General features: G+C 38.5%; 1 protein-coding gene across 1 annotated transcript in view; it reads left to right on the forward strand.

Annotated features, from left to right (window-relative positions):
• PGAP1 (post-GPI attachment to proteins inositol deacylase 1) overlaps positions 1-16436 on the forward strand; it is a 63141-nt gene extending 46705 nt beyond the window's left edge. The window contains exons 18-27 of the mRNA XM_063318044.1: positions 3860-3965; positions 5722-5760; positions 8331-8424; positions 10053-10143; positions 10331-10516; positions 12575-12710; positions 13362-13412; positions 14444-14667; positions 15330-15434; positions 16140-16436. Of these exons, the coding sequence (XP_063174114.1) occupies positions 3860-3965; positions 5722-5760; positions 8331-8424; positions 10053-10143; positions 10331-10516; positions 12575-12710; positions 13362-13412; positions 14444-14667; positions 15330-15434; positions 16140-16278 (1171 nt within the window). The 3' untranslated portion in view covers positions 16279-16436. The remainder of the gene's footprint in view (positions 1-3859; positions 3966-5721; positions 5761-8330; positions 8425-10052; positions 10144-10330; positions 10517-12574; positions 12711-13361; positions 13413-14443; positions 14668-15329; positions 15435-16139) is intronic.
• Positions 16437-17227: the final 791 nt, after the last annotated feature.

The following is a 17227-nucleotide window of genomic DNA, read 5'->3' on the forward strand; positions in this document are numbered from 1 at the left end:
TAGTTCTCCTATCCCAGACCTTGACTGGATTAAAACATGCTTTGAGATCCTTTGCCATTTATTGCAAGGAGGAAGAATTAGTAATACATTTTGAAAAAAAAATAACCAAAAGTCCTGGTATTTGCTAAATGCAGTGGGTGGCAATTAAATGGCCATGGAACTGAGCAAACCAAGACTTTTCAGTATCTTGGACTTAGTTTTCAGGCCTCTGGCAGGGGAAATACTGTGTCATTCAGAATGCTCAAAAATCAGCTTTGGCAACTGGAGCTTTCTGTTGATCAGGGAAGGAGGGATTATTTATCTACCAATGCATGCTTCCAGCTCTTGTATGATGCACAGCTGGGGTCTTATGGTAACTATCTAAAATTGGAAAATGTGCAATGTAAATTTATATGAAATGTCTTTCAAGCTTCACGCTGTGCTTCAAATGTAGTCCTCTGTTAAGACTGAAAATAAGATTTGGCTAATGTTTTTAGCTACAGTTTAAAGCTAAGATATTTGCCCATAGGCTTAGCCCTTTTGACACTAGGAGATCATTTCAGTGCTAGGTAGAGGAGATATCTACCAAAGAAGCTGTACTTTGGATACTCTGAGGAAGCTCTTTTATTTCTAGGGTATGAGCAGGTCGAAAACATATTGACACTGTGTGTGCAGGACATAGAAGGACAATTAGATCAGTTTCAGTTACCCAAAAATGCTTTCTTAAGCAGCTGAGCTACCTCCCTCAGACCTGCAAGAGATTTAAATTCTGTCACGGTTTCCAAGCTGAGAGAAGCTTTAACATTAGCCTGGTTTAATGTACTGCCATCCGCTGTTCTAAAAGGCAGATACAAAAAATACCTTATGTTGCCTGATTGTGCCCTTTGGCAAAGGCACTGTAGATTCACGTTTAATATATTGCAGTTTTTATCAGAATTCCAGAGTTCATTTCATTTACTCTCATATAGCAAAATACCCTGGGCATACAGACTCCTTTTATATGTAAACTCTCTTCTTGGACCATTTGGATCACACTTCCTTGGATGTTGCCAAATTCTGCCATACTGCTATTAAAATTTGGTGGGAGCTGACATCTTCTGATTGCTGTCATTTGTTGACTGAATTAGACTAACTATACCTAACAGCTTTAAATTTAGTTTAGTGATATTAATAGAGTATAATGTAGGCAATCCCCAGGTTAAGAACAAGATCTGTTCCTAAGTTTGTCTTTAAGTCAGATTTGTATGTAAGTCAGAACTTGTACTTATGAGTGGGTTGCCTATTACTGAAAATGGTGGATGGCGTTCTCTTTCCTCAAGCTGATGAACCAGTGAAGTAGCACAATGTTTTCATGAACCACTGAAAACCTCTGAAAACAAGCGGTATATTAAAAACACATGAACTATTTTGTGATGATCATGAAAACATTGCACCACTTCAGAGGTTCATGAAAATATTGTGCAGCTTCAGCAGTTCATCAGCTCAAGGAAGGAGAACACTGTCTGCCATTTTTAGTAATAGGCAGTCCATTCATAAGTACGAGTTACCCATAAGTCAGATGTTCTTAACCTGGGGACTGCCTGCATTTCAGTGTTCTGCCATTCAGCTCTGGTTCTGGATAGTCTTAGCTTTAAACTACACCATGTTTTTATTCTGTTTTTAGGTTATTTTTAGTTCAGGTTTTAGGTCTTTTTAGCCTGGTTGCTGTAGTGGTTAAGGCACCAGGCTAGAAACCAGGAGAACTCAACCGGGAGACTGTGAGTTCTAGTCCTGTCTTGGGCACAAAGCCAGCTGAGTGACCTTGGGCCAATCCCTCTCTCTCAGCCCTAGGAAGGAGGCAAGGGCAAACCCCTTGCAAGGAATTGTCCAGGCAGTCGCCAGGAGTCAACACTGACTTGAAGGATCATCATCATCATCATCATCATCTAGAGACAAGGAATATCAAGGAAGCACTGGAAATAATAAAACAGCAATAACAGCCATAGCCAAGAAAATCGGCAGATACGGAGTTCGAATTGCATGCTACAGGCAGAATCTCGAATTTCAATTGAATCAGAAAAGTTTCTACCAATCCATCAGTGGAGAGATTGCAATGAACCAGCCAACACTTGACAAGAAGAAACAGTGCAGTTCTGGGCACCGCTATGGAACAACCCAAAGAAAATACAACAACAGTGCAGCTTGGATAAAGAGGTGGAGAAGGAAGAAAAAAAGCTGAAATGAAAGAACTTGTAATAACAGCAGAATGGTGGAGAAAAGGGCAAGGAAGATCAAGAATTGGTTAGCTCCAGGTGAAGATGAACTGCATGATTTTTGGTTGAAACATCTGACTGGTTTGCACCCACTCATTGCCAAGCAGTTTAACAACATATTGCAAGGAGGTGAAATTGAAGATTGGTTAACATCTGGCAAAACCTACTTGATAATGAAAGATCCAACAAAATGGGCAGCACCAGGCAACTACGGGCCAATTACCTGATTACCAGCAACTTTCAAATTGCTAACTGGTGTGTAGCTGATGCAATCCAACAGCATCTAGTTGAAAACAAGCTCTTTCCATCTTAGCAGAAAGGAAACTGCCCAAACAGCAGAGGGACAAAGGATCAGCTCCTAATTGACAAGATGATTTTGAAAAACCGTAAGAGAAGGAAGACCAAGTTGAATGTGGCTTGTATTGATTACAAGAAGGCATTCGACGCCCTGCCACATGACTGGGTAATCAAGTGCCTAGAATAACAGGAGTCAGTAAAACATCAGAGGCTTTGTGCAATGGCACAGTGGAAGACACAGTTGCTGGTCAATGGTAATAGATTGGGAGAAGTCAACATCAAGAGAGGAATCTTTCAAGGAGACTCACTATCACCACTACTGTTTGTCATTGCATTGATTCCTCTGTCAGCAGTAGTAAACAAGTCAGGCCATGGCTATCAAATATCAAAAACATCTGCCAGGCTACCCCACCTCCTTTACGTGGACAATCTGAAGCTGTATGGAAAAACACCATTTGAATTGGAATCGCTGCTCAACACTGTGCAAATATACAGCCAAGATATTGCAGTGGAGTTTGGACTGGACAAATGTGCCACCCTTACCATCAACAGGGGAAAAATAGTGAAAACTGAAGGAATCAAGATGCCCTATGGAAATAATACCAAGAGTCTGGATGAAAAAGATCACTACAAATACCTGGGCATCCTTCAGGCTGACAACATCAAGCACATCGAACTGAAGAAGGTTAATAGTGAATACATCAGAAGAGTGAAGAAGATCTTAAAGTCCAAACTCAGTGGTGGAAATATCATCAAGGCGATAAACACCTGGGCAATTCCAGTTATTAGATATACAGCTGGAATAGTGGACTGGATTCAAGCTGAACTAGAAGCCCTGGATAGGAAGACCAGAAAAATAATGACAATGAATCATGTCCTTTATCCTCGCAGTGATGTTGACAGACTCTATTTATCAAGGAGCATAGGTGGGCGTGGAATGTTGCAAGAAGAAAAAAGGACATTTGAAGAATATCTGAAGAATATCTTGTTTCTTTTGCAGTTGTATGAAAGTACTGGGCCACTTGTGAAAATATAAAACTCTGAATCAATTTAGAGCTTTTTGTCATAAAATGTTACTGTTTTTGCTTATTTCTTGTGAGCTGCCAAGAGTCTTTTGTGATTGCAGTAGGATATAAATTTGATTAATATGTAATAAATAAAATAGATGGACTTGCACAAAAAGTTTTAGTATGTGCTTTTTTAAACTGAGTGTTCCTATTTCAAGTTGCTGCTTCCTGCTAGCTGTAGCACATATGTTAACAAGTTTGATTTCTGTTTAGACTTGATGCCTTGCTTTGCAGACTAATAGTTTTTAAAATTAACTACTTTAGGGGTCCTTTGACTGAGATTTCTGCAAAACTGCACATTGCACAGCCTGAAAATGACACTACAGTTCCTTTGTTGAAAATTTATTCATCTTCAGATTGTCAATATGAAGTAAGTAAAAGCTATAAAAATGTACAATTCCTTCTGTTTTTCTTCAGAACAAGGTAGCCTATATTGTTTATTTGTTTATTTGTTTTATCAATTTGTATGTGCCTCACTCACAAAGTAGTTCTATGAATTGTACCCAAAGATTATTTATTTATTTATTTTCTATCCTGCCTTTATTATTTTTATAAATAACTCAAGGTGGCAAACATACCAAATACTCCTCCCTCCTCCTATTTTCCCCACAGCAACCACCCTGTGAGGTGAGTTGGGCTAAGAGAGAGTGACTGGCCCAAAGTCACCCCACCGGCTTTCATGCCTAAGGTGGGATTAGAACTCACAGTCTCCTGGTTTCTAAAAGATCTTTTGAAAAACTGAGGTTAAATGATCTTTGCTTTCATCTTCAATTTATTGGTGAATTAAGAGCTCACTTTAAATGTACAGGTAGTCCTCGCTTACCAACCACTTGTTCGGAAACCGTTTGAAGTTGAGATGGTGCTAAATGAATGGTAGTTAGGACTGGTCCTCAAAGTTCTGGCCATCGCAGTGCCTCCATGGTCATGTGATTGCAATTCAGGCACTTGGCAATCAGCTTGCACTTATGACGGTTACAGCATCCCGTGGTCACGTGATTGCCGTTTGCAACCTTCTCTGCCAGCTTCTCACAAGCAAAATCAATGGTGAAGCTGGCAGGGAAGGTTGGAAATTGCTCTGATAAGTCCCCCCAGCCTTCCTGTGCTCATGCCACGCTATCCACCCTAGCCTTCCTGCACTCGTGGTGTGTCATCCACCCCTGGCCTTCCTGCGCTTGTGCCGTGCCACAGCACCCCACTCCCCCAGCCTCACCGAATTTGCACACAGCCTGTGGCCGGGCCTCCCAGGGCCTCCCCCACCCACCCACAGTACCCCATTGCTCCTTACCTTGGGCTCCTGCCACTTCCCGCTTAACAACCTGCACATCTTGGGGTTACGATGGCAACCAGGGTTGCCAGGATTGTCATCGCTAAGCAATGTGGTCAGGTAATGTCACACTTTATGACCACATCGCTTAGTGATGGCAATCTGGGTCCCAGTTGCTGTCGTAACCCGAGGACTACCTGTATCGTATTCCTTAAAAGATGTCTACGTTTCTCTCTAGTTTGTGTAATGAAATGGTAAAAGTAGCAAGAATAAGTTACATCTATCACTCCATAAATGGCATAGCTGAAGCCATGAAACCAAGATAATGAACTGTGCTAGGTGACTCTGGCCTAGGAAAAACATTAATACTGATTATGATTTGGGGGCAGGGAGATAAATAGTCTCAACCTAATGGTGAAAAGCATCAGTGTTGGTATGAGGTAACAAGCCTTTTGGGGAGATGTTTAAACTGCGAAGGTCTGTCTTGGGAAGATCTGACTTTGGAAAGTAAAAAAAACCTCAAGAGTGCCTAATTAACAATAGCAATTTGTGCTTGGAAAAAGACTGCAAGCTTTGGGTAGTTGTATAAGAAGGGAGAAGCTATGAAATTCAGCCTTCAGAAGTAACCATATATTTCAGTAACCCATTTCAGTAACCTAATATGGAGATCACTTAAAATGTGGATCACTGGCCAATGAATCTTCATCTGGGAGGGACTGGAGTTGATGCACAATCTAAATTAGTAGGCATTTTGTATACTATCGCCACTTACTTAACTTTCCAGTAAGAGTTTCTAAAAGTTTTTTTTAATCTTAAACATTTGTTTTTAAATAAAGAATCTTTGATGTATGTGTTAAACTAGGTAACTGTCAAGACCTCTTTTCTGCAGGTCCTTGGTCAGGTAAGATTTTATTTAATAGATTATACACAATTATAGATAAGTAGATAAAATAAATAAGATTTGTAACTTAATACAGTTTGATACATTTTGCTTGAGGAAATTGTCATGGCTTAAAAAAGCCCTAGGTAAAAGTTATTTACTGGGCTTCTCTATGGAAAGTTTGTGTTCATGAGGATTTGATAATGCTAGAATTGCCCTCAAACAATGAATTTGGGATATAGCTCTCCAAACAAATTTAAGCAAGGTGTCACACCCTAATATTTCATATACTTCCAAAAGGGTTTTCCAGCCTCCTATTTATCATCCATTACAATTCTGAAATTTTGTAAGGCCTTCACTTTAGCCAGGCTGGATGCATTGCCCTCAGCAGCCCATTTGGGACATTTTAAGGGTACCTCTATGTCTCTTTGGTTATGTCCACATGGTGATGGCTTAATAGAAACTCTAAGCCACATGCTACTATGCTGCTCCCTATATAAGGAATCTAGACAGACCTTTATTTATCCAATCTTGAAGAAATTGTCAGGTAAGGAGTGTGATTTCTACTTAATGTTACTTCTTTCAGACAAGGACTCAAAAATATCTTCCCAAGTCTCCCAGTTTTGTGCTACCATCTGAACAATATGCCACACCATTAATTAAGTTTGGAACTTCTTGTAAAACTATTTTTATTCTGTTTTGTTTTATTATCTGTTCTTAATTTTTTTAGATCCTATTATACTTACTGGTTTTTTTTTAATATGTATGTATGTAAGAGTTGTACTATTAGATGTTTTGTTGTATCTGGCCTTTGGGCTGTAATAAATTGATTGATTAATTGAGGAAATAGTGCCAACAACTGTTGGCTCCAGTTGATTATTCCTATAAAAAGAATCAGCAGGGTGGTACATAAGTCTGCCTCTTCACTCTATATTACGAACAAGCAAACATGAATTTGTAGAATCCATCAGTTTCTATTAAATTCAATAATGTGTACCTACCTGCTTTAACAAGGGACACGGTGGCGCTGCGGGTTAAACCGCTGAGCTGTCGATCGGAAGGTCGACGGTTCGAAACCGCGCGGCGGGGTGAGCTCCCGTTGCTCGTCCCGGCTCCTGCACACCAAGCAGTTCGAAAACATGCAAATGTGAGTAGATCAATAGGTACCGCTTCGGCGGGAAGGTAACGGCGTTCCGTGTCGTCATGCTGGCCACATGACCCGGAAGCGTCTATGACAACGCCGGCTCCAAGGCTTAGAAACGGAGATGAGCACCGCCCCCTAGAGTCGGACACGACTGGACTTTACGTCAAGGGAAACCTTTACCTACCTGCTTTAAGACAGACTTTAAAGTGGCATTGTAATTCCTGTAAAAACACTGTGGGAAGGAAGTGCACTAGGAAGATAGTTTTACATGGCAAATTTTCTGAGCATGTGTAGCATTACTTTGTCACTGGATACGTTAACATCTGCTGCCCCTTCTTTCGTAGGAGAAAATTTTTGCACTCAAAAGTCTAAGCCTTTGAGGATATGCCTAATGCACATATATAATTAAAGAATCCCACTAAATTGAGTAAGATTGAATTCTGAACTAGCATGACTAGAGTCATTAGGTGTACTACAATACGAGATTTATGATTCCTATAGTTTTATTACTTTTATAACAATTATTTGTTTACAGAAAATGTTGAAATGAAATATATATTTTTTGTTGAACTAGGACTTTAGATGTTGACTCAACGCAATGTGATTTGTTCTAAGTAAACAGAGTAAATTGATAAACCCAATCATATTTCAGAATGTTTCAGCAAGCTTGTAAAATAGTATTGTTGTTGCTGTTGCTTAAATTTACTGTAATTATTTAGAGTCAGTTTTGCAGAAGACACTACATTATTCCGGATAATAACATTCTAAACAGATTGAAAAGCTCCAATAAGATGGTTCTGAGCAGGATGGGCCAGCAACAAAATGGTAACTGATATGCTCTGTTGGTGTTAGGACAAGAATTCCCAGCTTGCTTTTGTTTAAATCCTGCTAACCTTAATTTAAACTTGTCCACACAACTGATCACATTCAAGGTTCTTTAGGTATATATCACAGTCCATGCTTTTTTTTTAATAATGAAGGTTAGATTCTTTCACTTGGCAGATCACATGACTCTAATGAGTCACAAGGTAATCTGAACAGTTCCAGGATTGTAAATTGCTAATACTTAACCCCACCCTGAATACTAATATTTATGCTGAATGGATTTCATACATACACTCGCTGCCTTCACAACTCACACTGTGTGCTATTTAATATTGACATTAGCAGATACAATTTTCCTACAAATAAAAGAGAAAATAGTCTGACTTCCTAACATTTTCCCCCCAATCAATAGATTTTTGAGAGTTGATGTAATGAATTGGTTAGGGCTGGAAACCTTTGATGCAACTCTTAGTCTATCCATGAACTTTCAGGATGGTCTCAAGCAAGACATTTTATTTATCTGTATGGAATTGTAAGAATTACTGCCTGAGTTAGTATAGGTAAAGTACTAAGGAAAAGGTTTCCATGTTCTAGTTTTCCATAAAGCATCTTTGTTTTATAGGTAATAAGATTCCATGGTGGCACTCTTCCCATGTACATTATTTCTAATATTCTTCTTGCCTACAGAAGACAATTAAGGTCCCTAATGTTAACAGGTAACATTACATGAAAAGATTTTTAAGCACAGGTTTGTTTATCGCTATAAAACTAGATTACAGTGCATTTCATTTTATGTTCTTTAAGCACTGTATCATCTCTTTTAAAATAAGACTGAGATTGAAAAGTATTTATGATCAAACAGATGCCTTTTAGAATGCTAGGGGATAAAATGGTTAAATTACTAGTAATTAGTAAATTACGAATATTGCTTAGCTTATTGACTAGCAGGATCAAAACAGGCTTTTTGCAATACAGGTAGACCTCAAGTTATGACAGCCATTGGGACTGGAATTTCTGTCGCTAAGCAGTATGGTCATAAAGCTCGACATCACATGACCACATTGCTTAGCGACAGCAATCCCGGCACTTCCCGTCGCCAACATTAGCTGTATTGATCATTAGCTGAGGACCCACCCCAATCCAAGCCATTCCCAGCTTGGTCCCTCCCAGCCCTGAGCCTTGGTTCTTCCAAGGTAAGGGACTACCTCCCCTTCAACTCCCCACAACTGCCTATTCCCCCCCCCCACATCTCTGCTCTTTTGGCAGCCCTGCACCCTGCCTTGCAGGGCAGCAAGCTACCTCAAAACTGCGCAGCTCTGGGACTGCTTGCTGCACTGCAGCTCAGGGGCTTCTTGGCACACTGTGGCTCTAAGGCTGCAAGAAGCCCCTGAGCCACAGCATTGCACTACGCCACAGACACCCCAGGACACCTTAGCTGTCTCAGCCCAGCACCGCAGCACAAAGCCCCAGCCAAAGACGCCCTTGCCACCCTGCACTCTGAGGCCCTGCTGCCCTGCACTCCACCACCCCAGTTGACCTTCACCGTCATGTTGCTCCTGCTGCTGACAAGGCATGCCTGGCCTGGCCCTTTGCAAGGCAGCTGCTGGCCACGTGAGGTGTTCTTCCCCAGGTCTCACAAGAAAATGCCACGTGCGACCTCGGGAAGAAAGCCTCATGTGGCCAGCAGCTGCCTTGCAAAGGGCCAGGCCAGGTGTGCATGGCCAGCAGCAGGAGCAACATGACAAAGTTCAAGTGGGGCAGAGCACATGGCAGCAGGAGCCTCGGAGTGGAGGGTGCCGAAAGGGCAGGGATGGGTGGGGGGGATAGGCAGGAGGGAAAAGTACAAGCGCCCCTCTGGTTGTAAGTGCAGGTGGGCTGCCAAGCACCCAAATTTTGATCACGTAAGCACGGGGGCACTGCAATGGCCATAACTTCAGGGACCAGGTGTAAGTACCATTCGTTCAGCACTGCCATAACATCAAACAGTCGCTGAATGAATGGTCGTAACTCGAGGGCTACCTGTATAGGAATAAAGCTTTTGAAGAGCATAACGTTTCTAAAGACTAAGCTGTATCTGTTACATTATCCTGGGCTTTTTAATAAGACTTGTAAACTGGACATGGAAATATACACATGTAACTAAACATTATTTTAAATTAAATATAGTTTTGCCTGGGTTTTAATTTTTTTCTGTTTGTGTTCAAGTGAATGGATAGTCTGAGAAGTAATTGGCTTCAGTGGTATAACTTTTAAGCATATTCAAATGTATTCTAAAAAGCTGAATATTAACTTTATCATTTAATTTGTGAACATGTGGTTTCAGATATTTTTTCTTTTGTTCTAGGTCAGTGTTCAGACTTTGTTCCTGCTCTTACTAAAGCAGCTAAGCCCTATGAAGTAGAACCCATAGCGTATATGATTAAATTCTTGTTGGGGTATGTTTCTTTTTAATATATGTTTCTACAGTTACAGAATTCTTCTCAAACATTTGCATCTTTGTAACTAATTCTATAACATATATATTAAAAACATTAGTTTTGCAGCCAAGATTAGATTAATTACTAATTTTTGGAAATGCAGGTAATCAAAACAAATAACGATCATGCTGTCTATTTTTTCTAGACTTAGCTGGTTTAAAGGAATCAGGAATTCAGAGTTGGATAGTGTCACAGTGAACAACCAGGACGTGCGGTTTCCTTTTGTATCCCTGACTCTCTTTATGTTTGGGACTGGCATAGCCTATTGGGGTGGCGTACTTCTTGAATCGTCTATAAGGCTCTTATCTTCTTTGCACTTAGTTTTGACAAGGTAAAAACCAATAAATAAATGCAAAATGTTTAGTAGTATTGCCAGAAACAACGTTTGGCAAACTTGCTGAGAAGTACACTCTCTCTGCCTTGTACAACAAAACAAGAATATTTCCTGAATTGACATTCATCTTAAAACTGAAGCACCTGTAAACATCATGAGGGTAGTGCAAAGGTTTGTGATGTAGCACCTAAGCCATAGTGCTGCATAAGAAGCACCTTTAAACCTATAATTACTTGTATCACTGCAAGCCATTGTATCACTTAAAAGATAACATGAAGCCAGTTGTTTAGGAATGCAAAACAAAGGTTTCAGGGATACATCCAACTACATTTCCATGTTCTACAAGCAACCCTTGCACTTAAAAGATAAAATGGGCCCAGCAATCCAGGAAACAGGAAATGGTTCATATTTGCTCTAAATGGCTTGAACATCTTTTCAGAGAAAGGAAAGACTGAAGATAGCCCCAAAGTCACACGCGCGCGTGCGCACACACACACACAATCCAAGAGAAAGTATTGCTGCCAAGAAAACTACATGGATGTGGCTAAGTAGTCACCAAGAATAGAACGTGAAGGTGTCTTTATCTTTTAGTAAAAGAACGAGAATAGTTAGCAAGGAAAATCTCTCCCCTTCTCTGACTAGGCCTCACTTTCTACATTGGAGTTACAAAAACAAAAGGAAATTGGTATTCTTTTCTAAATGACTTAGCAGTCTAAAATACATGTTAGAATTAGGGCAGTAGTCTTTTGCTAGGCCAATGAAAAGATCACAAAGTTATGCGCAAACTTCCGAATTCTCTAGAGTTGTTAATTGGATTAGGGCAAAAAGGAGAGAGGGTAAGTTGTTAATTCTGAATCTCTGGCAGCTGTATTTTGTCAGTTTTAACTTTTGGCATGTGGGATGGGACTCCAGATGTACAAATTTTGTCTCGTTCAGATGCTTCAACCCAAGGAAAATACCCGGTCTGATCTCTTCCTTGGTATTTGACTGAGAAGCAGTTGTTTACAGAAAAAAATCTCCCAAAATAATCTAGCTGAGTTGTACTGTTTATAGTTCCAAGATACTCTGGGCCCTATTGGGAATTTTATGCAATTGAAAATCCAGTTGCAACTTCCTTAAATTTAAGTAAAATGTTTAAAACCTTTTTGTTAGTAAAGAAAGTTACTGATCTTCCTGAAAAGTATTTCTGTATTCAGAAACAGTGTTTTGAAAAGCCAGGATACGGTATACATAGACATGTTAAAATTTAAACTGTTTTGGAAGAACTATGAAATTATGTATTATGAATAACGTAACCTGATTGTATTGATTGATAAAATGCCCCCACCCTTCTACCATAGACCAAGGGTAGGAAATATGGTAGCCTCCAGATGTTTTAGATTTCACTCCCACCAGTGTAGGCAAGGCTGCTGCCAAGAGGTTTGGGGAGTCGAAGTCTGAAGTATCTGAGGTTATCAGCCCGCCTAGTCTTGCTGTATACAAACTTGTAGTTGAATTAAATGGTACTATGAAACAGTAGCTTTACACGAAGTCAAATAGCCAGCCACTGACCTGTATCTTGTTTTTGTGCACTCTTATTTCTCTCCATGTATTTTTGCAAATCATAGTTCGATATTACATATGAAGTGGAAAAAATATGTAATGGTAAACTGCCACAAAATAAGGAAAGAGCTAATTATAAGAAAAAAGCACTTTATGCATAAATGTGACCCTACAAAATTCAAGCATCATGGCAAACTATGATTAAGGCAATTAGCTGGCATATCTGGTTTGGCAAAGCCAATGTTGTGATTAAATAGCAAATCAATTAGAATGATTACTCCTCCAGAGTATACTGCATCTCACTTTAATATTGAGTAATAAAAGGATGGAAAACAACCAAGCGGCTTTCAACCAACGTTTGGATGTTAGAGCTGTGAAAAGTCAGTCCATAACTTGAGTCACAATAGTACTTACCATAAACCACAGTTTGGTGTGAAGTTTGAACTCTGCCATTTTGCTTTGTAATATAATTAATATTTTATTACATGAATGTGTTTATTTTGTATTTGCTAGACCCTCTGGACTCCCATCTCACAACAGTCTGATTACCCGATTAAGGTTTTGTGTTGCAGTTTTGATGTTTTTTCTTAGCTGGACCACCTGTGGAGCACTGGCTATAATGATGACTTATTTTCATTATATCTTCAAGGTATTTAAACAATGAAAGTTATGTGACATAATATGAACATAGTATTGACATTTTAGGCTACAGATTGGTTAGATAGTTTCCTACTAGTTTATGCTAAGCATGGAGGACAAAGTAGGCTTTTGCTAGTTCTGCCTTTAGATTATCAACCCCACCCTGTGTACAACCTGTGTGGAAAAATCTACTGTTTTGCCCAAATTACATTGCTGGCAATCAGCACAGAAGTACCTCTAGGGAAAAGTCAGAGGAAGGGACAGTTCTTGGATAATTCTTGACTAGGTTATACAATTGCCAACATTCCTCCCTTTGCCTCCAAAATAGGCCCACGCTCCCTGCTCATTAATGTTCCTATCCAAGGAAACAAGCAGACCAAAATAATTTAAGAAATGGATTGTAAATAATATAGCAGTAAAATACCAAAGAAGTTCCAAGTATGGAGGCAATATATATAAATTCAACAATGTGGTAAGAAAGTGAAGTGCTCAAGCAATGTAAGAAAACCACAAAGATGCCAGATAAGTGCTTAAGAAATATTTAAAGAGTAAAGTGTTGAACAGTGCAGTACAGAAAAATAAAATACAACCATTAACTTTGGGAAGTTACGATCATAGGCATATTTTGTGGCAGAACTAAAATGTATGCTTGTTGTTACAGGTTATTAATTTCCATTCAAACTTAAGATCTGAACTAAGTGTTCTTAATGTGGTAAGTCTGTTTATTGTATGCTTTTTGTTGTTACTTTAGAGCATACAGTACATGTCTTAAGACATACAGAGTTCCTGTTCTTGCTTCCTGCTTGCAGAATATCATTACCACAACCCTGGACTTGTTCATGTTGTTCCGAGGGGATTTGCTATATTTTTTCTAATGATGGAAGGGGGAAAAATCTCCAATCTCATAGCTTCTTTTTAAGAAGAAACAGATTTCTTGTTGTATTTTGGTCTTTCCAGCACCTGGATAATTCTTCATAAAAATACAGTGATAATGTTGATATCAAGATAGCATCATGAGAGGAAGCCCAGGCATTTGCAGCAACTAGAACATCATGAGAGGAAGTGGGGCAGAAAATACACTCACACAAGGACTATTGCATTGATTGTATCACTGTTAGCTCCCCAGCTCTTTGCATGTTATTTTTTCAGAGTTTATGCTCCATTCTTCTAAGAATATCTTACAGAATAAACAATAATTACAATTCACAGTTTTAAGTTCACAACCTAAAAGACTCAATACGTAAGTGATTCACAATCCATAAGTGATTGGAGAAGGAGAAATGATGAAAGATCCCCCACCCACCCCAGTGATGATGGTTCACTGAGTTGTTCAGATAGGTGAAAAGACAGATATTACTGGGTTTGCACTCTCCCTCTTCACTTTCCTTTTTCTTGTTCTTGATATCAAGTTTAATCTGCTTCTGTTCAGGGCAAAATAGTCCCTCAAAAGACACATAAAGAGCTATTTATTTATATTTTTATTCATTTTCAGTATCACTAGCAATGTGTGCTAAGTTGCAGAATTAAGCAGGATGGAGACAACACTTAAAAACAGTCTTTGTCCTCCATCAGGAAGGAGACTGATCCTTATCTAAAATAAAACAATAGTATATAATGCCTTGAATTTAAATGTGTTTTGAATTATTGGCCATGCTATTATTGAATTATTTTGTGGACATTTCAGTTTTCTCTTTATACATGTTATTAACTAATGCTGAAAAACCTGTATTTATATTTTTATAGTCCCCAAAGAACACAGAACCTAATTCAGATGATTCAAAAAATGAAACGGGGAAGACCTATGGGTCAGAGGATTGCCTTTCAGAAGCGAGAAACTCATCCAGCACCCCCACGGCTACTGACAGCATTATAGATAGTCTTAAAATGCACATCACAGTCATCAACTTACTCACATGGATTGTGCTTCTTAGTTGTCCATCTTTAATTTATTGGCTAAAAAATATCAGGTAATCATCCCAAATTTGCAGGTTTTATTTTTTAAAAATCCATTATGAGATGGTCCTATAAGCTATTGATTTAAAACTTATAGGCTTATTAATATATGTGCCATTAGAAGACATCATGAAGGATTCAGGTGTGTAGATGTAATAAGTCCAGATTATGTATGAATGTGAGAAGCAGCCATGGTGCCAATACCTTAGTGATTGGAGTAGTAGAGAAAAAAGTATTTGAAATTAAAACAGAAAATGGCTGCAAGAAGATTCAGAGCCACAAATATGTTAGATGTTTAGCATACTGGGCTATCTTGTAATCTTTTGTACAGAACCAAACAGTTTAGTCAGATGAGAAATCCATTAGAAGTATTTCTGCATTATCTTAAAGTTGACATGATTTTTTTTCTATCCCTGAAATGTGAGATAGTTCACAATAATTCAATTTTGTAATTGTTAGAACAGCTTTAACTGAGAGAAAAAGTTGCATTTGGGCCATCAAATGACACGGTATTGTTTTCCCTATTTCTCTGTTTGTGAAATTAGATAGTTTTATTTTCAACATCCTATTATAGTTCCTTTAATGTATTTTGTTGTTGCTACTAGACGAATAGTTTTGCCTGTGAGTAGCACTAATTACAATGGTCCTTTGTGTTTTCTCTCCCTTTTTAAATTAGATACCATATCAGACTTGATCCTGATCCATGTAGAGCTGTTGCTGTTATTTTGATAATCATTTTGGGGATACTCATGAATACAAGTACTACAAAAGTTAAATCAAGGTACTTTAATTATCTTTGTTTTAAATTAGACTGTTCTGAACACTCTTGTATATCAAATTGTTTTCCTTACTCTGCGCTACAGAATTTAGGAGTTGGACCAAAACCACAGAAGGATCTTTTAACTCTCAGAACAGCTTAGTTCCAACAAAAGCTGTCTGCAGTGAAAGGGTGGAGATGACATTTGATTATTTTCATCTTGTTCCAAACTCATTTTTTTCGTTTTCTACACACTCGTAAGCTGAATTTTTCAGACCACTTTTGATCATCTTGGAATTTGGCTAGGTGGCAACTCTCATATAGTAGTTATTACAGAAAATAAAGAAGCTGTATGAATTGCTGCCTTATAAACTGGTGGGGCTGGAAGTCTATATTGACCTTTTTATTTCAAATATCAGGTATGGGGTAGGTGGTTCTCCTACAAGTAGCAGGTTCTAGGATGTCTTTCTGCAAAGTAACTGTATCTTGAACATTACTCCAGAGTATTGCTTCAAGAAGATCTGCTGTTTATTTGCTACGTCAGCCTTTCCAGTCTGATGCTCCCTGATAAATGGTACTTTTCTCCAGTCAGCATAACCATGTTGGCTTGGGAATTGTGGGAGTTGAAATGACATAACGGATGGAGGACAAAAGACTAAGAAAGGTAGTTATACATCTTATTGCTTGACTAATAACAGAATTTTATTCTCTTTTTTTCTCTCTCTACAGTAAATTGTTGAAGATTGCAGTATATTTTCCATTTTTTTTCTCTGTTGCTGCTGTAGTGTTTGCACCAGTTTATTTATACCAAATGCCATACTTTGTAATAATTCCTCTTTTTTTACATTCATTGTGCAGCATTGTGTAAAATCTTCAGCTGGCCAAAACAGCAATAGATGTGGAAGTATAGATAATATAGGAAACATAAACATCATCTTCTATCAGTAGCAGAAAATAGAAAGGCACTAGGTTTGCAAAGTGATGATTCATGATAAGGAAACAGTATTTTCTACTTACTAATTTTTAAAAGACATAGTTGTAGAAATGTGTTACTCAGCAAGCACATTGTTCTTAATATGGGCAGACATGGTTGCTTCAGTTTCTTGGTTTTGAAGCAACTGGCTCTTACTTTTTACTTACAATTGGCTCTTACTTTATTTTAAAATGTGAGTTTATTTATCCCATATGCTTCTGTGCTCTTACTTCAGTCAACAAATGACTGTAAACAAATAATCAGAAAAATTGAATCATTAATAAGAGTGATTAGAAGTTCTTACCCCATTTTTGGCAGCTGCCATAGTTCTGTTCTTCCTTTGGGGTCTATACCAGGCTATAATGCTGATGTGGCAAAAATGTTGGTGATAAATCCAAACATATCTCTGCGGTTGCAAACTTGTGAGACAACAGAAAGCAGTACATAAAAGCGTATGCAATATAACGTAATTTAGTAAGTATACAAGCAGGTTGTATGTCGTCTGTTCTGTTAAAACCTGAAGTTAGTGTAGATACTCAGGTGAATATTTCTGTACAGAGGAAAGTCTGCCATTATGGACAGACATATAGGAAGTAATTTTGAATAACCACTCACATATTTATTTTGGCAATATTACTGTTGGAATAAATAAGATACCACATTGTATTTCCAAATAACTGCATACATTCAAAACCTTTTGCATAGTCATTTGCATTCAAGAATTGAAGTATTAGACATCCAGCTACAGTAGAAATGGAATATTCATGGAATGTTTTCTGCATAGAAGCCATTTTTTATAAGGGCAGTGAAACCCTGCATCATGTAAACAATTAGTTCTTTAACA

Source organism: Candoia aspera, chromosome 1 (genome assembly GCF_035149785.1).
Source record: "Candoia aspera isolate rCanAsp1 chromosome 1, rCanAsp1.hap2, whole genome shotgun sequence".
NCBI lineage: Eukaryota > Metazoa > Chordata > Lepidosauria > Squamata > Boidae > Candoia > Candoia aspera.